General features: G+C 41.8%; 2 protein-coding genes across 9 annotated transcripts in view; one reads left to right on the top strand and one right to left on the bottom strand.

The window, feature by feature from the left end:
- MCF2L2 (MCF.2 cell line derived transforming sequence-like 2) overlaps window positions 1-25,600 on the bottom strand; it is a 197,943-nt gene that overhangs the window by 73,038 nt on the left and 99,305 nt on the right. For all 7 annotated transcript variants that reach the window (XM_076341284.1, XM_076341286.1, XM_076341282.1 and 4 more), the window contains exon 15: window positions 24,387-24,475. In XM_076341284.1, the coding sequence (XP_076197399.1) occupies window positions 24,387-24,475 (89 nt within the window). The remainder of the gene's footprint in view (window positions 1-24,386; window positions 24,476-25,600) is intronic.
- On the top strand, window positions 1,528-20,115 carry B3GNT5 (UDP-GlcNAc:betaGal beta-1,3-N-acetylglucosaminyltransferase 5). 2 transcript variants are annotated; one of them, XM_076341290.1, is made up of 2 exons: window positions 1,528-1,629; window positions 18,559-20,115. In XM_076341290.1, exon 2 carries the CDS (start codon window positions 18,897-18,899, stop codon window positions 20,031-20,033), a length of 1,137 nt encoding a protein of 378 aa, XP_076197405.1. In that variant the 5' UTR covers window positions 1,528-1,629; window positions 18,559-18,896; the 3' UTR covers window positions 20,034-20,115. The 2 variants fall into 2 exon arrangements, with proteins under 2 accessions (XP_076197405.1, XP_076197406.1); XM_076341291.1 differs by lacking the exon at window positions 1,528-1,629 and adding an exon at window positions 16,329-16,376.

Raw genomic sequence — 25,600 nt, 5'->3', positions numbered from 1 at the left:
AAAATGCTCGAATGGGATGACACCTAAAAGTAAGAATGAAGAATAAACTTATGAAAAAAAAACATTTGTGAACTAGGGAAGGAATCAGCAATTATCGTTTTGGCAGGAAAAATGAATGATGCTTTGTTTATAAGGTTAGTTCTACTGTTATTTAAACACTGCTTAGATAACAAGCCAAATTTACACAAGATCTACAAACTTTTCCTGCTAGGGTGAACTGCCAATTGTAAAGAATTCTAGTTTGTCTTACTGCAGAATCAAACAGATGAAGAGAAATCTGGGAAGGCTGCTATAAAGTGTTTAGTCATATTAAGACATATAGCAGGAAAAAGGAGAGATCAAGTGAAAAACTCCTTAGGCCTTGAAGTTTCCCCAAACAAAACCTGTATTATGAAGCAACACATCCTTCCATGGGATTGTTAACTGCTCAGGTTTTACCCTTGCTCTACTTTTGCTGGGTGCCCTTGACAACAGTGTTCCCATCTCTGATTTTCTCTCATGTGTGTAAAAAGAAAACAATTCCTCACCTCACAAAGATGTTGTCAGATTTATGGCTGTAAAGTGACAAACAGACACTAATTGCCATGATATGCAATAGTTAAATTTCTATGAAGTCAACGATGAGGTCAGGAATGATTCAGATCAATCACAGTCATGTGAAAGAATGGAAGACACACCATGGGCTTGTGTTTGGTATTTATATTCGGTAAGAAATTTCAGATTTCCAATAAACCATACAAGGCACAGCATTATAGTGGCTTTTCAACTTAATTTGAATGAGCTTTTTTTTTTTTTACCTTGTTTTTCTCTCTACAAAAGTTTTGCAAAAGTGTATTTAAAGAAGGCACGTTCATAGCGCTTACCTTGGTTTGCTTTTTAAATACTTCCATCTCAGTCTACCGACCACAAAGACCGACATTGATGTACTTCAATGAATCAGCCATTTCCCTCACGATGATGCAAATAAGCCACCAATGCTTGTGGGGAAGGTAGAAGAGAAAAAAACCCTAAACCCCACTCTTCCTTCTCCTCTGAAGATTTCCAACAAGAAAGTGAAATAACCAAGTTTCACTGTGACCTGCAAGCTAACTACCCAACAATAAGATGTTATTTAGCACCTCGGAGACTTAGCGCAGCAGTTAGCTAAACTTTTTATCGTGCCCCCTAAGACATTTTTAAGATATAAGTAACTTTGAACTTCTAAGAAACATTACTTTTAGCACTTTGAGTGTCATTGCAAGACACTGTTTCCCCACGTAGCACGCCGCAGTCTCACCCTCACCACCTCCTCGGGAGAGAGGAAGAGGGAAAAAAAAAAATTGCATCAATCTGGCACACCGGGAGTACGGATAATCCCAAAGGCACACGGTGCCGCAGGCGGGCAGGGTGTTTATAAACAGTGGGAGATCTGAGAAGAGCAGGGGAATCCAGGGCCAAGCCCGGAGAGCCTGCAGGGCTCGGCGGAGGGGGAGGAGAGGAGGAGCCGATTGGCTCCCCGGGCCGAGGGCTCCTATATGCTGCGAGTGAATGAGGCGGCCCCGAGTGCGGGCCGGGCGGCCGCGCCGGGGCGATTCCTCTTCCCCAAGGAAGGAAGCGGAGGAGAAAGCAGCTCGCTGTCCGGGTTTGTTGGTGAGATGCGTGAATTTGTGCTGGGTGTCGTCGTGTTTCCCCCCCGCTGTCTAAGTTTGTTCGCTTGCAAAGAGCAGCCGGGTTGTTTCTTCCTCATTTATGTGTAAAGCGAGTAGCTGGGTAATTAAAATTAGCGAAAATACTCTGTTTTCCTAAATGTTCTTTCCTCTTCTCTGCCTGGCTTCGGGGATTGTAAGAGCTGGCCTATTCAGGGGAGGAGGGCGTCTCACTTCTCCGCGTTTCTGGAATTGCGGTTCCATGCTTTGGACAAACAAGTTTTTCAGCTGCTTTGTTTAAAAGGTTTCTGCTGCAGATCGCATCCATTAACTCCGTACGCGATTGCCTTGCTGCTGCCTTAAAGAAGGGTTTTGTCGGAGTTGGGGATTTCAAATTTCTGTGATAAACGAGACCCAAACTTCAGTGCGGTTTTAATGTCTGTTTTGTGTAGCCTTCTAGCAGATTTCCCCCCAAATCTCTGATGATCGTCTGGCAGTCGGTTGCATTCTATAAAAAAGAGAAGCCTCAGAAATTTTTTGTGGCCTTTTCAGGGTCTTTTACATCCCCTGAGCCGTGGAGGGAAAACCCGCAGCCACTCGAGCGTTGCGATGAAATAACCCATTCAAAGCAGTGCTGTTTCCTCCGCCCCTTGTTCCAGCAGCCCCTCACGGGTTCCTATTTCTCCAAATTATTTTTTTTTTTACTACAGGAAAAGTGGTTTGGTTTGGGGTTGGTTTCTTTTTTCCCCCTCTCAACTGTTCCCACCCAAGAAACTCGCAAATCCGGCTCGGAGTTTCTTCGCTCGGCCCTGGGTTGCAACACGGGGACGCACCCCCGAAAGCGTTGGGGCAACCCTCCCGCCCTGGCCTCGTTAGCGCCCTAATTAGCGCCGGGAGTTCCTCTCCCCAGTGGAAGCAGGCACGGAGGCTGCCGGCCGCCCTGCCGCTCGGCGGGAGCAGCCCTCTCAAACTATTTTTGGGGGCTCCGTAGGAAAAATCGGCTGAGAAAACGCGTTAGGCGAAAGGGGGGGGGGGGGGTACTGAACGCTTTCAAAAAGCGCGTTTGCGCGAAGCAAAGCTAAAAAAAAAAAAGCCTCTTCTTGTCTGTGCTCTTGGCCAGGCTGCAGACTTTCAAACTGTGTGGGCTGGAGGCGGCGGACGGGCGTGCCCGGCTGTCGGCGGGGAGGTGTGCGAGGGGAAGGGCCGGGCCGGCTCCCTCCTTTGTTCCCCCGAAGGGGCGCCCGCAGCCGCATGGCTGAAAGCTGCTCTCTCTCCCGCTCCGTCGCTGCCCCTTTCCCCCCCTCCCAGGCTGCTCCCGGGGCTCCGCGGGTGCCCCGGGGGCTGGGGAGGGGGGAAGGTGGGGTGATGTGAAAGCTAACGATCGATTTGCGCTAGTTTTGGGATTCTCGCGGGGGTGCCGGCAGGCCGCTCCGCAGCCGCTGAGTGAGGCGCCGCGGCGGGGGCCCCCAGCCCGCCGCCAGTGCGAGCTGCCGAGCATTTTCGAGCCTCCTGGGTTTCAAAGGTTTTTGGGAGAGCTTGGGATGCTCTCGGCGCCGCGCCGGGAGGCGGGTTGGGGCATGCGGGGCAGAGCTCCGGGCGCGATGGGGGCGGCTGCCCGGAGCTCCGGCTGGAGAACGGGGCGGCGGGGGCCCGAGAAAAGGGGTGAGTCGCATTGGCTCACCCTCGCAGTGGGGAGCATAGGAAACACCTGAGCTTTTTAGGAGAAGTAGCTTTGTTAACTGCTTCTGAGCAAGTTCTTGGAGTCTCTCTAGAGATGGGAAACTGGCGTTATGCCAATGTAAGCAACTAAATTAAGTGCAAGGCAATGATAAAAAAAGCCTGTAATTCTATTCTGGCTACACAAAGCAGTGGAGAACTCGGTACGTGCTGCTTTCTTGTGCTGCAGCATGCTCCTCTAGTGACTGCTGGGGCTTATGCCCGAGGATCTCTTAGCAGTGGTGTTGAAACTATTAGTGCAGCTGTTGAAATAGACTTTGTATGATGCTGTCTTGTTCTCACTTCTCCTCCCCAATTCTTGCATTTCTCCTAGCAGTTGGAAAGGGAAAAGGATGGGGTTACCAAAGGGATAGATTATTTTAAAAAAGGGAAAATAATTGTATTCTGAGAAAGGATAAATGCCAGCTTTTTTTTTTTGCCTTGTTGAGCAGGGCAGGAGACATTAAATCACTGTTGATAACAACAGTCATGGAATATTCTAGCGGTGTCCAGAAGGCTAGACCGTCACATAGGGCTGGGTGTTGCTCTGATATTATAGGAGTTATTGGTTGTTCTGCAGAGAACTAGTTTCATAGATGCCCACCATCTGTGATATACAGAAATACAGTATCTCAGTGAAAATGTGGGCTTTTTCACTGGTAACGTTTTGGGGGGTTTTTCTGCTTAGAAATGCAATAGCAGTATCTGCTTACTAGTTCTCTTCCATTGAGTGAATGAAAACTGTATCACTTCCTGCTTTCTCTAAGATCCTACATTATTGAGAAGCGAACTGGTTGCTCATGCTGCCCAAAGCAGTAGTTGGGACAGTCTCTCTGACATCCAGCCAAACTGCAGTAGTGCATACTAAAGCTAGGAATGGTAATTCACCTACAGATTAGGGAAAAGCATGTGGAAAACCCTGCAAGTCATTGCTTATCGTTTGAAATGCCAGTGGCTTATGTGTTGGGTGTTATTCTGCACCTACAGTGTTACGGCATCTAGGATGTACTAAGCACTGCCTTATCTCCCATGGTTATCAGTCTATGCCTGAAGAATTGTCTAGGTAATCCTTTAACGTGAAGATGTCGCTTACTAGAAGTGCAGAAGTACTGAGGGGTTTTTGTTGTTGGGAAAACTTGCTGTGGTTTTGTTGTCACTGCAGTAGGTCTGCTGGGCCTCGGAACTGGCAGAAAGTGGTGGAGGGAACCAGAAAGTGATAGATTAGCATTGCACTACTAGCTCTTCCTTCCATATGGCTTGCAGAGTTTAGTAAAGTACCTTCCTCAGCTTCCTAGGATATGCACATCTCGAGTGAGGCTATCTAGTTATTATTGAGGTCTGCTGAATAATCAATCTTTAAATTCCAGTGGAAAGCAGCATAGTCCACCTCTGTCAAGTTGGCCAGAAGTGACAGCAGGATTTTCCACTGATACAGGAGACATTGCGTATTTGGAATCTTTGCAACATTTGGGAAATTGTGGTCCAGATCCTGAACTGAGGTCTGTGTGTTCCTGAGTCTTCAACGTCTGAAATAATAGTCATGGACACTTGAGAGGTTCCCCTCTTTCATAAGTTTTGTGACTAGGACATTTGCCCTTGGCAGCAAGAGGGGGAATGCTATGGAATGATCTCTGAAAGATGTCACTTGACTTAAATTCTATAGTCAATGGGGAAACCACCACAGCATATGGAAATAGGATGATGAAATAACCCCTTCACTTTGGAACTGCAGCTCTTTAGAATGAACCCGTACCAGTCCTGAAGTTTACCTGTTGCTTGGGTGGCTCCATAGTCTGATCTTCAACTTAGATGGAATTGTGGCTTGGAGATACATGCCCAAATAACTCAGAAAATCTAACAGATCCCAAGACTGCTTAAACAACCTGAGGACAGATGACCTCAGAAGGGAATGTTGTAAGTGAAAGCAACTTAGTTTGAAGGACTGTTTAAGAGGGACATCTACATATTGCTAAGACCACAGACTGTAGGAGTTCCTGCCTTGTAGTGCAGAGCAAGTTTGCTTGCTGCAGACCAGTTTCATGAGGTCAAGCTTGACTGCCTGGTACCATCTCCAGGTTGCTGGCTGTAGTCTTAAACTTGAATAAAAAGTGCTTGGTCACTCAAAACTCCCAGGAATGCTGCCATGCTCTGAAGGTGCACCGTCACCTTTCAGGTGCAGCAACTTCAAATTACAGAACTCCTTTTGACAACATGGATCATATTGTTGGAGGTGCTTTGGGACATACCGGCATTTAGAGCTGAGGAAGCTTGCTTCAAACTGAACTTACTGTTGGCCCAGTAAGTCACTCTCTGCTCACATTTCACCTGCTGCATCCTGCAACTTCTAAGTTTCTTCCAGTTTCGCTTCTCCAAAGACCTGTGCTGATTGACTTAAACTAGCCTTTTGTCTTAGGGCAGGAAACTTACAGCTTTTCTTGTTCTTTAAACTGCTACTCATCGTTCACCACCACAGCCCCTGCCCCCCCATTAGTTGTGTTTTTCCACGGAATATGAAACAGACTGAGAATGGATGGATTTTCTTCTACTTGACTTGGTTAACTAAAGGAAGATTAATCTTTCACTTAGCACTGTATACTGGGGTGTGTAATCTGTGTTTTATTGTTAAGACTAGAGAAAGTGCTTGTAACTTTCCTGACTTCCCAATAAAATATTTATTCACTACATTTTTAGTAGGAAACCCTTATAGTGGGTAATAGAGGTGGCAAAGGTACCATACTTACGACTAATTCTTTTCTGAGGTTCTGGCTGCTTTGTCCGCAAGACTGAGTAAAGTCCTGTGGTAATTACAAGTACTGATTTTTCTATTGCATTGTTCTCAAAGCTCAACTTTCTAGAATGATCAGGCTTCTTTAATGGCTGTCTTTGTTTTTCCTTCTGCCTTAAGTCATCCCTGTCTTGTAAGCTTCTGCTCCTGTCTTTGTAGCTTCCTTCTAGAATCCACAGACTGGTGTTTTGTGATCTCTCTACCAATGATTTCCATTTGTAGTTTGTACTTAACTCTGTTTCACTAAACTGTCCTCGCAGCAGTTCTGACTGGTGCTGTGTGTATGCTAGTGCTGTATGTAGTTCAGTTACATTCTTGGCCTTACATTAGTCTTGCATACAAGTGTGTGTGTGTATACATACACACATATACACAACATGCACATATTTTTATATATCAAAATACTATTTTTACTGGCTCTTGATGTTATTGAACAGTGTGACCTACTACCCATTTCTCCTAAGCAGAGACAAGTACTTCTGGTTAAATGCAAATGCACAAGTTCCTTCATTAAATTTACAAAGACTGTAGTCTTAGAGAAATCTCACTGCTTATTAAACATGTCGGGAGTAATTTGCAGCTCCTTTGTTTGACTTTTGTTATCTGATTTGAATCTTGAAGCTAGGCCTGACTAATTCTTTCTTTAGTCCTCTGTTCTGTGGCTTGTTAGGGCCAGTGACTTGTTAGCAGCTCTCAGTGAGGGTACTTCAACTGTGGTAAGCTAGAAGCTGCAGGATGCTGTTCTTAAGTTGCTTCAGCTTACTGTATTGTCACGTTTCTCCTAAGTGCATGTGGCGGTTGTTGGTTCTTCTCGCTTTTCTGCTATGAGCCTGTGCTGTTCCTGCTCTCCATACTTTGTAACAACAAAAAGCAGATGAGTGTCTCCTGTTCAGTGCCTGGCCTTGTTGCATTGCAGAAAAAGCTGTATAAAAGGCCAAAATTCTCCTTGGTTACCACAGAAACAGGAGAGGATTAATGGAATTCATCCCACCCAGTTTGCAGGCAGGCTTAAACAAAGCCTTGAACCGCTATTATTCCAGCCAATCTACAGCCCCTTTGTATATGCTGAGGTGGTTCTCAATCCACAGATCACAAAATCTGAGAAGTTTGTGCCTTTCTGGCTTGCTTGAAACAACATGGAGACCTCCAACATGTATGTAGGAGCCTTCTGTATTGAATCTGTCTTTAAATTTACAAAAAATCAACAGCTTTTGTTGTGAAATATTTGACTGTCTTGAAAACTATTTAAAATGTGAAGACTACATTAAAGGGCTCCATCATGCATAACGGTTACTTGGGAAGACAAATGTCATCACTCCGAATGTCCCGCCCCTTCCTTCTTCCCCCAGCTTTATATGCTGAGCGTGACGTCATATGGTGTGGAATATCCCTGTGGCCAGTTGGGGTCAGCTGTCCTGACTGTACCCCCTCCCAGCTTCTTGCCCACAGGGCCTGAGAAGCTGAAAAGTCCTTGACTAGTATTTAGCAACAACTAAAACATCCCTGTGTTATCAACAGTGTTTTCAGCACAAATTCAAAACATAGCCCCATACTAGCTACTATGAAGAAAATTAACTCTAGCCCAGCCAAAACCAGCACACCTTAAAACTTATGTAGTCATATAAAATAATTGAAATAGACCTTAGCTTAACATTTCACTACCGAACTAAAGGAAGAGGTTAGCTAGCCATCTGAATCCAGATCTTGTGGAAGTATTAAAACGGTGGTGACTTCTGTCAGCAGGTGTTGTTGCAAATGCAGAAAACATTCTCCTCTCTAGTCTTTTTTGGTTGCCAACTTTTCCAGTACACTTAGCTTTAACAAAACTTTCTTTGCTGTTTTCTGTAACCCTCTCCCCAGGAAGTGGTATCTTTTGATATAGATACCTAGCTCTTGATTGGAGAGCATGAACCTAGCAGGTTTGGATGATACCTGTTTCTTTGATAGGAGTCTGGCTTTCCTCAAACTACACGTACTTCTTAACATAATGCTTCTAGCACATTTATTCAGTTTCAACTTTAAAACTACTTGGGGCTTTCTTATGCCAGCGAAGACTGAGTGCTTTCAGAATTGCAGTCTGGAAGTTAAGACTTAGGAGAAATGGACAGTCTGGTGTGTTCACTATTTCTAGATAATGATTTGCCTAAAGTTAGGGTGACTCTTTAATTGAATTCAAGGTGCTGTTTATGTAACTTTAATTTTAAATTCATTAAAAAATAAAGTTCTTTAACTTCTGTTGCTGTATCTGAATGACTAGTACTTCATGCTTCTATAGAAAATGTGTGTGAATGTATATAGTGTATACATAGACTTCACTTTTACACTGCGTTTGCACGTGTGGAAACAGTTTTAGCAAATTAGTGCAGAATTACCCCAAATGGGAATTAATCTCTTAAGAAAATAACTGAAGTACAAATGCTAAACAAGAAGAGACTATGTGGTCAGGTAGACTGCTTGCTTGATTCAAATAGATTAATTTCCTATTAATAAAAGAAGACAACCCACTAGATGAGATTATCCAAGAAGCAGACAGGGTCATTAATAACTCTCCTCCTCTTCCCTCAGCCTCACGTGGAATACAACATTTCTCTCTTTCAGCTTAAGAGTTGCTGGCAGCTATGTACAGCAGTGAACAGGAGGGGGTGAGAATGAACAAGGCATGATTCTGTTTAGGGCCAAGGGAACAGAGTGTGCAATGACTGTCTGTTCTTAAGTGCTTGTAGATCTGTGGGTGTAAGGAAAGCTGAAGTGGCTTAAGCAATATTTGCTCTTGGTGATCTCAAGAGAAGGGCTTTGAAGTGTTGTGGCAGTGGCAGCTCTGCTACATTTGTGGGGATAATGAGCCATTAGGGGGTCATCTAAAAGAGGTTCTCTTCCTCACGATTTTTCACTCAGCAGAAAGCTCATCTTTTAAATGTAATTACATATGCAGATGCTTTCTTAGATATGATAGAAGTATTGTTTTTTTTCCATAGAGCTGCTTCTTTTCTAGGCTGATCCTATAATTGCTTTAAGAGAACTATCTTAAATTACTAGGAGACCTTTGTGTATAGGTGTGTGCTTTGCTTGAGGTACATCTCTGTGCATGGTGGATTCAGTCTGGCATTAGACCTTGTGCTTGCTGGGTGTGTATATGTGGTGGGGAAAGCATGGCCTTGAAACTGAAGACCTGGATACTTCCCTGGCAACAGAGAAAATTAGTCTGTACTGTCTAGTATCCCTGTGCATAGGATTGGGACCTGATTTGCTCCTTAATTTCTGTAACATGTCTAAAGAACTGAAAAACAGGCTATGTTCCTGACTGTGTGACTTGGCTCATCTAAGTGGAAGAGTTTTTAACAGAAGTGATGTTGGTTCTTACTGACCAGGTACCATTAGGATGGGAACCAGCATTAGTGTTCTGCAGCCCAGTTTCCTTGAACTCTTGTGTACATGGTTTGCAGGTAGACAAGTAAACCTACAGACTTGTCTCCCAGGGATCTACTTGTAGGTTTGGGAACATAAACTACTAGAGAGAAAGATTTGATGCAGAAAGGGGTGATCCAGGACTTCTGTCATACTCAGTTGCGTATAGAGTATAAATGGTGTCTGAATGGTAAGTCAGCATGATACTTGGCTCAAGTTAATGAGCCATGCTTAAGAGAAAGGCAAGTTTATGCAGCTGAGCTGATTTGGGAAGTCTAGATGGGATGATACTCTGCTATGTGGACTCATGAGTTTACATATCTCTGATCTGTGCAACTTCAATCTGGAAAGGAGAGAACTAGTCTAATAGAACACTAAAAAAACCCCACTGGTTTCTGTACCCTGTAAGTTAACCAGTATCTGACTTGACTTTTTTTTAATTCCAACACATTTTATCATTATTGGTCTAACTGAAAGAAAAAACCCACAATGCTCTGTCTGGCACAAAAACCCCCTGCATTCTAATCTACAAATTGAACTTCTCATTTGTCTGTCTTCCTGCCTTAGTGCCCACATGCTAGTGACACATGTAACATCCAAATTTTGACTGTAGACTCTTGCTGCAATATGGGAGATTCATCTGGAGTTTGATGCTGAATTGGGATCATAGGCTAGAGTATTGTCTGAGGAAGAGGGATAGACTGGAGAGCAGATAAGATATTTGCTCTGGAATGAAAAACTTAAAACATGGAACTAGAATAGCAAAGCTTAGCATGGTTTAGAAATGGCCATGGTACAACAGTGTTAGTCTTCTGTGTAAGTGAGTCCTTCATACACTTTCTAACTCGTATTTTTTAAAAGTATTCTTACTAGGCAAAAAAAGTTTCAAAGTGAGGCCCCATAGAAAGGCAGCTTAAACTAGTCTTCTTGCAATTAGCTGTGTCAGTCTTAAATTTGACTTCCTCTTTTAGTTTGCCAGCTAGCACGGAAAAAGTCTGCTTCAGATAGTTGTTCAGCTTGATCTTCAGGTATGGCCTGTAGGCTGGAACAGAAATCACCATAGGTTTGTGGGGAAAATATGCAGGAAATAACATCTCTAGATCTAGCTGCCTAAAACAGGCAGCAAAAAGAATTACTGATTAGGTGGGGCTGTGATGTTGTAGCTCTTCAACTTTAACATGCTATGAAACAGGAATTCAGCATTAACATGTAACTAGAGAATTTGCATTCTCGTCTTCCAGTGTTGAGCTTTGGACTCAATCCTTAACTGCTTGATATTTCACAATTGCTTTCTCTAGTACGGGGAGAACAGTTTTCTTTGACCTTCAGCTCAAAGCTTGCCATGTGTAATGGGATGTCCTTCTTGGAAGGTTGTCTGAAGTACACTTTTGTAAAGAGGTGAATACACTAATGTGGGATAGAAAGCAGTGGCAAGCTAGCCTTTTTTGGAATGCTTTTTGTGGTCCTCGCCCACTTTTGCAGGCAAGGTGTATTTACAACATTCTGAGATTAAGTGAAATCTAGTCACTAGAAAATTCTTTACGACACTCATACAGAAGCTTCCGGATAAGGTTCCAAATATGAACAGAAATTGTCTACTATAAAATTGGGAGGGAGCTTTCTAGAGGCTATAAAAAGTGCTGACTGAAGTCTCACTGAAGCAGAAGATTAGTGCTGGGTGAATGGTTTTGATACTTAAGCTCTGCCATCCACACCTGACAGGGTAGCACTAACAGCTGCAGTTAATGTGCTCTGCCCCTTTGCTGCATATTTTTGCCTTAGTACATGGGAGTTGAAAGGAATGTGTACCAATCTGGCATGTCTTTAAATACTGGCACTGTAAAAGTGAACTTACATAAATGCAGACTGCTGTTCAGTATAGCATTAGAGCTCATCGCTGGCATCTGCCAAAACAGATATACAATAGGTACCATTACGGCCTTTGTAGCTGTGTCTTACAGCTCTGACTTGCCTGTGTGGAAGTTAAGTACTTAACTTAGTCACTCTTCTCAGAAAATGAGGGCATGTGGCCTCAACCAGTGTCAGTGCCAGACTCTGAAACTTCAGAATATTATCCTTACTGTCAGTACAAAGAACTGGGTCTTTTCACCCAATCTGCTGCACACAAAGCAAAAAATTTCATGTTGGTGCTTGTGTTTTGTGCAAAATCCCTTGTACTAAATGACTCATACTTTGGAGGCTTTCATTCTGAAAAACGCAGTCCTCCCTTCTAGCTTGTGTGGGGAAGAGTCTCCAGTAGATATAGCAGGTTAAAGCAACTGAAAATTTCAGTCTAAATGTAGACTGGTGCTTGAAAGATGTGGTCCTGCTCCTCACCTGCTATCTGCACAGTAGCTGTTCAGGGAACTGATCTTGATGAAAACAACTTAAGAGGGCAAGTCTGTCCATCCTGGCAGATGTCTCCATTTAGCTTGTAGCAGCTGGGAAGCTTGCTGCTCCATTTTAGGGGAAACTGAAGAAATCACTCTCTTCCTTTCCACCCAATAGTTGCAGCGAGTGCAAAACCTCTGTAGAAACTAAATCTCTACTGGCAGTTAGCTGTTTCCTGGCGGCATTAAGCATTTGCAACCTGTTTCTGCTTCCAGCCCTGAAGGAGTTGAAATGCTTTACTCAATTGCCATCTGATGCTTTGCCATCCTTTTGAATTTCTCTGCCAACAAACACTTCAGAGATTGCCCCGGCACTTATAAATGTTACACATCAATGAGCAGCAGCAAGTGGTCACAGCTTTCAATGTCTCATTTTTCTACACGCTGTTGTAGTTATTTCTAATACAAAGCTCCCCTGGAGGAAGTGCTGTACTTCAGTGCCCTTTTTTTTTTTAATAAGGGGATTGCTCTTGACTGAGCAACTTCAGAATCGTTTAAGGAGTCCATGTTTTGGAAGGTGTTGGATGTTTACCTTCTGAAGATCAGGTGTCTGTTCAATCTGAGAAGCCCTCAATGCATGCACAAAAAGCATCTAAGAATGCTGATTCTACCATCCCAGGAAACTACCCTGACAAGTTGCAGGCCAGCTTAAGAACTTGCAGGCAAAGTCTGCATATGACATTGCAGAAGATGGGTTAAATGTTCTTGAAACAAAATTTTCAAAGCTACTGTCAGTCACCCCTGAGTTAACATTCCTTATTGATGCAACATCTATGACCTGACTTGAAACTTTTCATAGATCTTGATAGCACTAGACTGTTTATTATTGTTAATCCCATTGTCATTGTGACCATATTTTCCTACAGGATACCTGTTGGAATTGACCTCTCATTTCTCACCAGTTTTGTACAGAACAAGGTGTAACAGTGGAAGTTTTGACATTACTTGAAATTATTTTCTTTGCAGGCTGTGTGCTTGTGCTTTCTTTCTATCTTGGTGCTCGTGAACTATGTAGGAAGGAAGGCTTAGCTAAGTACCTTACTGCATCTCTTTTCCTTAAAATGACTTTCTGTCACTGTGGCAGGAAATCCTAGAAGTGTCAGGGGTGTAACTTGCTCAGTATTTCTGTTCAGTTTTCTTTTGTGATCCAGCTCATATATAAGAGAAGCTTGAAGATTAGTTTCAAAGCAACTTCTTGATGTATAAGAAGTTCTCAAATATTGGGGAGTGAAGAAGGAGGACATAGGCCAGGGTAGAGATGACAGATAGTATGACTTGTGAAGACATGTCAGCAATGGAAAAATGGTAAGAGGAACCTAGGTTACATAATCCTGTAGCTAAAGCTGTAAGCAGCAATGTCCGTTCAGGCTTTGTTCCCGTTAACTTAGGCACATACTTTCTTGCCCTTTAATTAGTCCATCGGAAGGGAAAGTCTTGATAAACATGTGATTCTGTGTTTTGATGGCTTATTTGATGTGCTAACTTGACTAGATTTCCTTTGGGCTTTTGGTGTAAGCAGTACATAAATCAGTACTGCTGGAGATGGAATTTCATAGGAATTGTAACTTTAAATTGCTCAGAACCCAAACATTGAAAAAAAGTTTTAAATTCTACTTAACAAACAAAACTCAAACATGCCAAAATGTGTTCTTTGAACCCCATAGCTCCTTTCTAAACAGATTGAAATCTTCAAGAAAACCCAACCCACTCTTTTCAGGATTGTCTCATTGTTACGCTAGGCTTGACAAATCTGTCTGAATTTAAATCCGAGCAGTGCTAATCTTAGTCCCTGCAGCTTTAACTGCAGTGTGTCTGCTTCTGCCATCTCTTGTGGTTGGGCACATTCCTTTAGTGCTGTAGAAGTGGTGTTGCAGCTTAGGTCCATGTGACATCTGAAGTCTTCCAGCAGGATGGAGCATCTCTGCAGTGTGCCTTCTGACCTGGACATCGCACTCCACTATCAAACAAGCTGATCTGGAGTAGCTCATATGACAGGACTATTCTGACTTTAGACCAAAAGCCTGTCCTAGGGCTTCAAGTTTTCTGTAGTAACACAGAGCCTGGTAGTAGCCTTAGGATAGAAAAGACTGAAAGCTTCAGAAACAATGTGTGTTACATCTGGTTCTACAAAAGCAACCCTCGACTCCTGTTGTGAACTTAGGTTAGGGTCTAGATACAGCTTGACCTGAATTAAGCACTCTCTGATATTTCCTTCAGGGTTACAACAGATTGCTTTTTCAGGGGTAAAGGTTGGGAGGAGCTGAATTTGGCTTGTTGAGCAACTATGTAAGCTCCAGAGCTGTTGCAAGCTGTGGAAGGTCAGTGTGATGAGGATGAGGGGGCAGTGTTGGGGGAAGAGTGAGTGTAAGGCTGTCCCCAACTGGCAGCAGTAAGCTTTCGATTGAGCTCAAGCATCATATGGAACTGCACCCTTAAACTAAGTGACTTTGGCACAGCCAAGGACAAGACATGGACATAGAGATCAGCAGCTCTTCAGATGACTTCTGTTTGAAACTAGGTAATGTTTGAGGTGTTCTTTCTTGTAGATCTTCTGAACTTTCTTTATCTAAGAGTTGTTGATGTGAAAGGGACAGTTGCTACAAGCCGATAGTAAAAAATGGTTCTATTTAAAATAGTGTTTCCTGGAATATCCTGCATTGCCTGGGGAAGCTACTTGTGATCTAAACTTATCTTCTGTCCTAGGCAGAAGGAGCGAAAAATAACTATATGTTACGATTTTTGTCTCTGTCCCAAAATACATGTTATGCAGGGATGTGGCATATCGAATCTATTGCAGATTAATTGAAGCTCAGCCTGTGTATTGTACCACATGGCAAAATTTGTAGCTGGGAGTTGTCGGGTGTTCTCTCTGGGCAGTCTTAGTTGGTATCTTAGCTTTATGTTTTTATCAGGGTGGTGGTAGCTGGAAAAAATCTCCATGTTGGAGTGTCTTTTGTGTGAATGTTGTCTCTTCAGGGTTCTTACCGTGAGGGTCTGTCTCTCTGGTGTTTCATGTCTGAGGTGTCTCTGTGTTTCTTCAGTGTCTCTCTTGTCTGTCTCTCCTCAGTGGACTTTCCAAAACTGTTCTACTTCTATCCTGAAATTAACTTCATACTGACTTTTTTTCAAATATTGACTTTGTGGATATTTAAAGTAGCTCCCTAAGGATCTGCTTTTGCACAGTGGTCACTCTATAAACTGTCAGGTTTGCATAACAAACTATGCTAGCTCCACTTTCATCCTAGAATATATACTGAATGCAAAATACAGAATTGTAAACAGATGTTACATTCAAATGACAGTCATGCTTGTGGTAATACTGAAAAGTTAAATAACAAACCCCTTTAGGAAAGGTAGGATTGCTGCAGGGTGAAAAAAGCTTGCAGTACTTGCAACTGGGGGAAGACCACATGCAGTTGTGAATCTTAAATCTACTGGAAAGGAAGGCAGCTGCAGGAACTGTGTATGGGTGCTTGGTTCTCCCAGTCTCTCTCTGATCTTAGAGTGGATCCAAAAGCTTCCAAGCCACAAGAAATTGCACGCCAAGAGGCAAAACACCTTAATTGTGGTCAGAAAAATGACTGTCAGACATGGTTTTATCTCTGTTCCGCAATGTTTCCTCTTGCTAGGGAGAACACATTGGTGTGTTAGGTTTTTTTTTCTTTTCTCAGAATTATGAGAATCGGTTGGCAGTGAATAGCTCCTGTGGTGAGTCGAGTCAACCTGTTCTCCTGTTACAGGAAGGAGAACATGATTAAGCCCAACAGATGGGTGTTGCAAATGGGCTGTAAAAAGTTCCGACAATGGAAGAGACTCCACTTGTGCATTGGCACCTTCAATGCAAATCTCCAGGCTTTTTTGAAGGGAGATGGGGGGGCAGGTATAGGTCTCCTTAAGTTTCATCAGTATTGCTCATCTATAATTGCTTTTAAAGTTTTACCTGAGGGGTATGTTTCTGAGAAGGATTCTGAGCAACTTCTGTCTACTAAAAGCTGATCTAATTCCCCTGAGCTAGATCAAGGAAATGACAGACTAGACTGTTCCATCCTTTAGTCAGTTGATCTTATGGCTTGTTTTTTCTTCAAGGAAAAGCTTAACTTTTTTCTTTCCAGCACCTCTAACTTCCAGGAGGGGGGTGCTAGGGAGCAGAAAATTTAGTTTATGCACCACATCCCTTGTCCCCTGTTATCTGCTCCATAATTCAAGCTGTTTCCATGGTGACTTCAGTGTGGTTTGTTTTTTTTCTGGGGGCTTTTATTCTTCCTTAGTGGCAATAACTGTCATGTAGGTTAGTTTCACTGCTAGTCTTCAGTGACCTCTGTCACTTTGTATTTGTGGTGTTGACTGTTGTCTCCTTTTACCAGATGACATGGGCAATTGCAGACTGTTGGCAAAACATGTTATCCAAGCATAATCTAAAAAAGCTGTATTTGGTGACTAGGATTCCTGTGCAAGGTAAACTGCTTCAAGTGGTTAAATAGATTGCCTCGTGCTCCCTTTACTTTCAGAAAAGTCAGTCAGCTGCTTTTAAGTTATCCTGATGGCAGTGGGCATCCTGACCACCTAGGCTGAGCCTCTTTTTTCTTTTTTTTTTATAAGACTTTGTAAACTTAGTTGGGGGAGATGATGCTGCAGCATTTGTGCTAACTGGCCAACTTCATGTAGAGTACAAATTTTTGGAATAGAGCACAAATAAGCATCTAGGTCAGAGAGGAAAACCAGAACATATCTTCACTCTCAGGAAGTAGTGGGTCTCTTCAGAGAGAGAGCTCCAAAAGGAGCTATCAAATGTCTGCATTTCTGTAACACTCCAGCTTGTCTGCATCTCTGTGCTTCATCTGAAACCAGAGTAAGCTTTGCAATAGCATTCTATTGTAACGTTGCTGAGTTTATAACTCTGAGGTGCATTGTTTAACTTCATCTTTCCAAAATAAAAAGGGTTTAAACTGATACTATAAAAAGCGCTGACTGACTTTTATTCACTGAACTGCCCATACAGCTTTTCTGTTATGCACTACAATCTGCAAGCCTCAACTGCACCAATGCACGGTTCCCATTTTGAGCAGCCAGTCCCCTTCCTGTGGTAGACAACTACACCAGAAAATTGATCAAAGTTTTCTTATCTCTGTATAGTCTGTTGCGTTCTTATCATGCTATCTAGTTGCAAGACCTCAAATGGGTAAAACAATCTCAAAACATTTGTGTTACATGTAACTTCTAATGTAATAGTGATAGCTTGTGTTCTCTTGCTTCAGGGGTTGTGTTTCTGTGCAAGAAGTGCTTAGCTTGTGGGGTGCCATTCCTTATGGTGCCAGTCCTACACTTCTGGCATGACAGAGAGCTCACTCTGTTCTCAGGTTTTTACATGATGATCGGGTAGCTGCTCCTTCAGACTGTTCTTGTTTAGCAGACAGGAGAGTGAGCTCTGGCTACAAGAACTGAATTTTACAAACTGCAGGGCAAGAAGGCTGGACTTGGGTGGCCTTTTATTCTTTGGATTCTTTTCTTCACTAAATCCCTAGTGGCTAGCAGAGATGGTAGCCCTGCAGTGTTAGCTGTGATAGAGGGGTGCCTAACTGAAGAGTCTGTCTGTGGTCCTGTCTGGTGTAGCTTGCAGCATCATCTGCCTCTTAACCTTACCTTGGGTTACAAACAATCTATCTGTACCATCAGCTAAAAAGTAGAGGTCCTAAGCTGATACTGGGATGTTTGGTAATGGGTGCCGCTGGAGCACAGTTGTACTAGTGGCACTTTCCAGCCAACCTCAGGCTGGCCGTGGAAGTCAAACGGCTGCTTCCCTTCAACAAGCCTGCCCGTGGGGTTGAGGCAAGAGAGCAGTGCTGCCCTGGGGCTCTGCGGCCCGGGGTGGGGAAGGTGCTGGATGAGGCCATTGCTGCGCTACCAGGGCTGCCGGGGGAAGGACCAGTACAGGCAAGGGGATGACATGGAAGTGGCGCCTTCCCTCAGGGCAGAGGCGCTCCTGTGAGGAGCTGGGCGGGTGGCACTGCGCTGAGGTGCGGGCGGCCCTGCCTAACCTGAGCCCCCACAGCCTTCAGCCAGACGGGAGCGAGGGCTGTCTTGCTTGCCTCCAGGCCCTTCTTGCAGAGTGCCTGGTTGAGGGGGGTGGTGGTGAGGGGAGGGTGGCAGCGCAGGGGACCTGCGGTGGCTGTGAGGGAGGCAAGGCCTGTGGGCAGCTCTGGCCATTGTGGTGGCCCCACACTCCACATCCGGGAGCAGTCGCAGGTCTCTGCGTCTGTCTTGCTCTTTAATAGGCCACCCAAAGACAACTTGTAAACTCGGTCATTTGTAGGGTGTGGCTTCCCTCCTAGCTGAAAAGAAATGTCATCTGTTGGTTAACAGCAGTGGATTTTTCTAAGAAAGAGTTTCTTGTGTCAGAACTGAAGCCTCTGTGTCAGGTTCCCCTGCTCCTTCACTAGCCTCCTCCTGCAAGCTTGTTCTGGGCCACTGACAACCTCTAACTTGCTGCCAGGTTTTTTTTGGGGGGGGGGGTATAGGTGGGTGGTGATGGGGAGTGTCTAAGTCAACTCATTTCTATGACGAAACCTAAACCCAGATGTGTTAATAACAGCTCATTAAAACTTTTTTCCTCTTCTCCCCACCCCCTTACAATTGGTAGGTATTCATCTTCATGAAGGAAAGAAACTCATGAGAAGATCCGATTTAGAACTGTAGCGTTCACTTCAAGATGCCCCAAAGGGAAAATACTCATCTGCAAGTCTCATCTTTCAAAACTGTCTGCGTTCTTTCAATCAAAGAAAGGTCATCTTTTTCAAAAAAGATGACTTGTGAAATCTGTGAACAAAGCTGGCTTTACAAGGATACTGAATGAAAGACAACATGCCTTACAATGGACACTTATCTTGAAGGGGTGACGCTGTGCTCTTAAACTAAAACACAGGCACTATAAAAACACTGATCCTGAACAAGAATAAGGATTATAGAAACTGCATCAGAATGTTTGTTAGTCCCAGAAGAGTCAGAAAATGCCATTTTTTGCAGATATTTGCCACTTGCTTCATACTGTGTCTCATGATTTTTTGGGGACCATTTGATAATCACATTGTGAGCCATATGAAGTCCTATTCATACAGATACCTCATAAATAGCTACCATTTTGTGAATGATAGCCTGTCTATCAACAGGGATAACTTGGACAGAGTATCAAGCTACCAGTACTTGATCAACCACAGAGAGAAATGTCAGCAGCAGGATGTCCTTCTCCTGTTGTTTGTGAAGACTTCTCCTGAAAACCGTCATCGGAGGGATGCAATTAGACAAACTTGGGGTAACGAGAAATATGTTCGCTCTCAACTTAATGCCAATATTAAAACTCTTTTTGCTTTAGGACGACCAACAGATCATCTGCAGCAAACACAGCTACAAAGAGAACTTCAGCTGGAAGACCAGAAATACAGTGATTTGATTCAGCAAGACTTCCTGGATACTTTTCACAATCTTACTCTTAAATTGCTTTTGCAGTTTAGCTGGGTGAATGCCTACTGTCCTCATGCCAGGTTCATTATGTCTGCAGATGATGATATATTTATCCATATGCCAAATCTTGTTGCTTATCTCCAAAGTCTAGCACAAATGGGTGTTCAAGATCTCTGGATTGGTCGTGTCCATCGTGGATCCCCTCCCGTAAGAGACAAGAGTAGCAAATACTATGTTCCATATGAAATGTACCAGTGGCCCTCTTATCCTGACTACACAGCAGGAGCTGCATATGTAATATCAAATGATGTAGCAGCTAAAGTATATGAGGCTTCATTGACTCTCAATACAAGTCTTTATATAGATGATGTTTTCATGGGTCTCTGTGCCAATAAAATGGGAATTGTACCACAATATCATGTATTTTTTTCTGGGGAAGGAAAGGCTCCATATCATCCCTGCATTTATAACAAAATGATGACATCTCATGGACATGTAGATGATCTTCACCAGCTCTGGAAGCAGGCTACAGATCCCAAAGTTAAAAAGTTTTCTTCAGGGATTTGGGGTAGAATATACTGCAGACTAGTCAATATTGTGCTTCTCTGTAAACTATACTATGAGGACACATATCCTTGTTCAGCTGCATTTTCTTAATACTTGAATATCTGCGTTGAAGATCCACTGAGCCAAAACAGAGGAACAACTTTTTAGCTGTTTATTCAAAATATATGTAAACATGGAAAGAGGTAAAACTTAAATGTGAATAGTTGGGGGGGGGGTGGGGGGGGGGAGATGGTCCCAAATTCTGTTCAGAAACTCTTATTGGAATAACTGTCCTATTGTACTGCAACTTTTTACATTGTAGCCTGTTTTTTTTACACTCTTCAAGGGATGCAAGTCTGGATTAAATGAACTATAATGGACTTGACTTCTAGACTTTGAAATGGTTGGTGAAAACGTCTGTTACTTTGAACTTGTCAGTAAGTCTTAGCTTTTTTTAAAAAAACTTATGTGAACTAAGGCACATGATAAAAAAAAAAAAAAGAAAATCTGCTATATTAAAATGGAGTAGACCTTTCAAGACACGAGGAAAATAGAACTTCTGACTTGATGAATGAGACTATTGCAGAAGTTTAAGGCAATGTAAATTGGTTACAAATATTCACCATTTCTCAGTGCTTCGTAGAAAGTAAGTCTGGACCTGCACAATTGACAAACAGTGAGTGCTAGAAGTGAAGACCTGCTACAATCTTTTTCTCCAAGCTCCCTAAATCTTTGAAATACAGAAACAGTGTTTGAGTGCCCTCCAACTTGTTTGTTTTAAGTAACAAAGGAGCTCTCTTTAGATCAGGACTGAACTTGAAAGGATAAAAATCAAATATTACTTATGTAACTGGTTTTGCTAATCCTTCTCTGCCTTCTGAAAACTGAAGCAGTATATTTAAACAGTCCAATCCTCAATAAGCAAATAAGCTAAATGAGTTTTCTTTTAACAATGCTTCTGCTTTCCAATATTCATGGTTCTAAAGGTGAAAAGTAGCAAAAGTCCCTGAGAATGTTACTTATAGCTAATTTGAAGCTGTTAAAGACTTTAAAAAGCAAAGTTTCATGTATGTATTAACAAAGAGGGAGGGTATTTTCTGCACAAAGTTTGACTTCACAGTGAAGGGATAGGGAGATGGTGATCCATGGAAACTTGGTACACAAATCAAAATCACTAAAATATTTCTCCTGAAGTCTTAAGCACAAAATTGTCTTTAAAATTTCAGGGTAGTTTGTGTCCACAAAACCCTGTATCTTGAATATATTTCAATGTTAACTGAAGTTAACCTGCAGGAGGAACAAAACACCTGTGCATTGTAAATCAGGATAGATGATCTAACTCAGTGATGCTTAAACTCCAGCCATTTTGAGTTGTACTGTGGTGTCATATAAATACTGCAGAGAACTAAAGTTCTAGGATGCCTGCAGTCTTTTCTTGTATAGCTCACTAATGGTGTTTTCACAGACTCTCAGGACAGATATTTTAGTTGCTAATTGCCAAACCTGTGGTAGCTCTTCCTGGAGTGGACACACAGCCCACACAAGGTACAGTCAGATATTGCTTGTGAACTGATTTGATGCTGGAACAAGTTCTAGTGTAGATAGTGTCAGAAAACTACTTCTGAAAGCTTGAATGAGTCAAGTTTATCAGCAGTATAGCAATAACAGTGCAAAAGCTCACAAATTAGCACATTTACAACAGATACTTGATAAATACAGGAGCAATACTACTTGCTTTCTGTCTAAGACTAGCCTCTTTCTTCTGCCTGAAGTTTCTCACTGCATGGAGCAGTGAGGTACTTGATCTGTCTTCTGACTTTACTGTAGAACAGCTATACAGGACTTGGCAGTTTTAAGCTACAAGTAGTAAACTCTTGTTTAAATAATTGCGACTGCTCTTGGAGCTGTGCTGCAGGTTTTAATGGTTTGAATGGCTGATGGTATATGTTAGTGTAGACAGAATCCAGGAGTGAGCTTGCTGACTGTTCTCTAAGCTGCCATTTCAGATGGATGGTACGTAGCTACTGGAATTAAGTGAAGTATGTTACTTTCTATAATTGGTTTTCCAGAAGGCAAAGAATAAGAACCCTAACTGGACCCAAATGTTGGGTATATAAAGAGCCCACAAATAAATCCTTTACCGGTGTCAGAATGACTGAAGAATGTAACAGCTATACTTTAGAAAGAGCAAATCCAGCTCCTGTTCTTGCCTAAATGGATTGATTACAGTACTGAGGATGTGTTTTTTAAAAGAAAAAAAACAAAACAAGACAACCCTAGATCTATATAACCTGTTGGCTTATAGAGAAATAAATGCACATATAGAGAAAGTAGTATTCCACACTGAAGGAAAGCTGCTTCATCAGATCTCTGACCTGTTGTGAGCCATTTAAATCAACAAGCTGCACAGCAAAACTGTACTACTAGAAAAAGTCACCCTGTTAACTGTAGGGAAAGAGGGTCTTCATACGCAGCATGCAGCCAAAATGTACTGTTAAGACTACAATTTTTCCAGCATAACTATGTGTTGGGATTTACTGTTTTCACTCATACAAGCAAAGGTAAAATAAGTTTTAAGTAGCTTAAACTTCTATAGGGTAATGACCTAGCTAACATCTAAAACTGCTTAAATGTAGTTTGCCATTATCTGAAAGTCACTTTTGACCATGGAAATACTTTGGTTTTACAGCTGGTTTGAGTTTTGTTTGAATTGTTTCTTAATCTTAAAAGGGCCTTGATGTTTGTAGTATGCATTTTCTTTTGCTGCAGTGAAAAGAAGTTGCTTGTTGAATAAAACGGAAAGCATGAAGGCACTCCTTTCAAAAAATGGAGAAGCTAGAAAACTTCTTATTTTCTGGTTCTAAACACTGACTTAAGATTTGTACACCTTTATCTGGAACCTTTTTTAACAATAGTCTCGGTGCTCCAATGCAGGGCTGTCAGGTTTTACTTCTACAAATAAAACTGTATCAGCCTGAATGGTCACTCCTCATTAAGAGTTTGACATTGTTGCACAGCATATTTAATGCTAAAATTGTTTTTACCTGTTTGTTTGGTTTGCATCAGTTTCCCTTTGTTATTACTAATTTTTATACAAAGTATTCAATATTTATTCTTAAACTTTGCTCTGTACCACAAAAAGATAATTGTTTTGTAAAACTTGTTTTGAATAAACAGACTTATTTCTTTTAAAAAAAAAAACCAAAAAACCAAAGCAATACAACAAAGGTGGTAAATATCTTTTGTTACTTTCTTTGTAACTGACAGGCTCAGCTCTGACGCTTTTAAATGCTGTTCTGAGTCCCCTCTTATGAGAGGACTTCAAACTGCTTCTCCGCCTTCCCTTCTCTTCTACCTTGAACCAAACCTTTTGTGGCACAAAAGGCAAAATTGGTGTTCCCAAGAAAGGAGACAGCTCAAAAATTTTCTTACCAAGCTTCTAGGTCTAAAGTTGTTTAAAACTGCTGAATATTAGAAGCTTAACCTGTTGTTAATATTAGCTTTCAAATTTGTATGTTCTCTTAAGGCAATCATTCCCTGAGAGATGTGTATCTATCTAAATAAGTTCTATTTCAGATCACACTTTGTACTTTTTGAAAACTAGCTGATGGTTTGGAGACCAGTCATAGTATTTTCATGGGGTATAATTAAATTCAGATAGTAGTAAGTTGCATTTTTGCATGTCTCCAATTTGTCTAGCATAATGTATCAAGCTAGTGTTTTTAGAAATGTAGTCTTTTGCATCAAGTAACTTCAGTGTATACCTGTGTGAGAGAGGCATAACGTAAGTATAAATCATCTAAATTGTACTGAAGAAGAGAACAAAGGAAATGAAGTCAGTGAGCACTGTGGGGTTTGGCTTGTTGCAGGGTGGGTTTTGTGTGGGTTTTTGTTTGGTTTTTTTTTTTTTTAATTGCTCCCTTTGGCCTAGAAACAGTGCAGTTCAACTAAATTAAACTGGGTTTGCTTGGTACTTTTTGTTAAACTAAATGACTTAAGTATTTGGTGTTTTAGACTACATCATTAATAATCTCTTTCTCAGGACTTTGCAGAAAGGGAGGAAAGATTATTGCTTGCATTTAAAAAACCAGAAGCTTCTCAGAGGCATATAGTCAGTACGAATATCCTGAGCACAATGGGATGATCTTTAATACTACTTTTTTGTAAATACATTAAGGCTTATTCTAATGACTTATTTTCCCATGTCATGTAACTAATGCTTCTAAGGAAAACAATTGCAAAAAAAGCCCCAAGCCGGCAAAACAAAAGATAAATCTTGCTTGCTTTTCCAGCTGATAGCCTTGTGTATAAATGCACAGCTATAAGCATTTCAGTGACTTGATTAATAGATAATTAGATATAATCTCAGTGAACTTCAAAGAACTCGTAGAGACTGTACTATAAATACAGCTATTCGCATTCTAAGAACAAAAACATGATACTGGCTTATGTGTGCAGCCTTACCTCCTCCTTGTTGACAAGTTCTCATCACTTTCACTCATCACCAGGACTCTACTAGATCCTCCTTGACTAGCTTCATGCATCACTTCAATCTGAATAAAAAGGACACATTAAAAGTGAAAATACTTAATTGCTGATGCTTTTATTTAGAGAACATTAACTCTTTAAAAGAATAAAAACCAGATCTTACGTAGTCTAGAAATCACTGGACAAGTTAAAATAATTGAGTTCTAGATGTGCAGGTTGTAAATCAAGAATACCTCCTCTATTTTTCTACTTCCTTGCTCAGTATTGGCATGGGAGGCATTCTTGACTTCAGGCAAAGTCTTTATGTTCCTCCACCATAGAAGGTGAATTACCTCCTTATGTAGATAATTACAGGCATAACAGTCTGTTCCTTAGACTCTGAAATACGGGGTTTTTTTTTTGTTTCCTGCCTGAAGCCAACCCAAAGGCTTCCCATTTTCAGAATTCTTTGTACAGTGCTATATGGAGAAGTCTAGGGAATCAGTCTTTTGCCTCTGAGAAGTGCCTTTGTATACTAGTAGCAGCATTATGTAAGACAGTGCATACCCTCAAATGCTGAGCACAGTATACATGTGCAAGGGCTGTCCCCAGGTTGAAATGGACTGGGGCTTTTTACATAATATTTTGATAAACATTAACCTACCTCCTTGTCCAGTCTTGCAGAGTTGGATCATTTCCAGTGTGCTCCAGGCAAGTTTTAAGCAGGCTTTTCCTCCTTTTGGCCTGCAGCTTTAAAAGCACCAAGCACTACTTGGGCTTACTCAAAGGCAATCTTTTCAAATTCAGTAAAACAACTCAACTGCAGTTTGCAGTTAATCCAAGCCAATATCTAAACTCTAGTAGAGTCTTTAAGTTCCTGAGCACTTTCATTTTTAAGGGCTGATTCTGGGGGAAAAAAGCAGTGGCCTGTCTTATATTCTGTATAGCTAAATTATTTAGCTGGTTGGTGATGATAATGGAATCCATTAATAAACTATCCTCACCTGAACTATTATCAGAACAAATAAAATACAAATTTTATAGCAATGATGGGAGGGAAGGAGAAGGGGGCATAATTTGCACTGTAGTCTTGGAAAATAGATTTAAAAATTAATGAATAGATGTTTTTATAAAGCCTGTACCATGTTGTTGCATATACCTATGTGGGAGGAATGCAACTGATGATTACCTGCATTACTAACAAGTAATAA

The sequence above is a fragment of the Aptenodytes patagonicus genome, chromosome 6 (genome assembly GCF_965638725.1).
Source record: "Aptenodytes patagonicus chromosome 6, bAptPat1.pri.cur, whole genome shotgun sequence".
Lineage (NCBI taxonomy): Eukaryota > Metazoa > Chordata > Aves > Sphenisciformes > Spheniscidae > Aptenodytes > Aptenodytes patagonicus.
This window is presented reverse-complemented; position numbering and strand designations above follow the sequence as displayed.

Coding starts and splice junctions, on each gene's coding strand:
- B3GNT5 (XM_076341290.1), top strand. CDS start 18,897: ATGTTTGTTAGTCCCAGAAGAGTCAGAAAATGCCATTTTTTGCAGATA.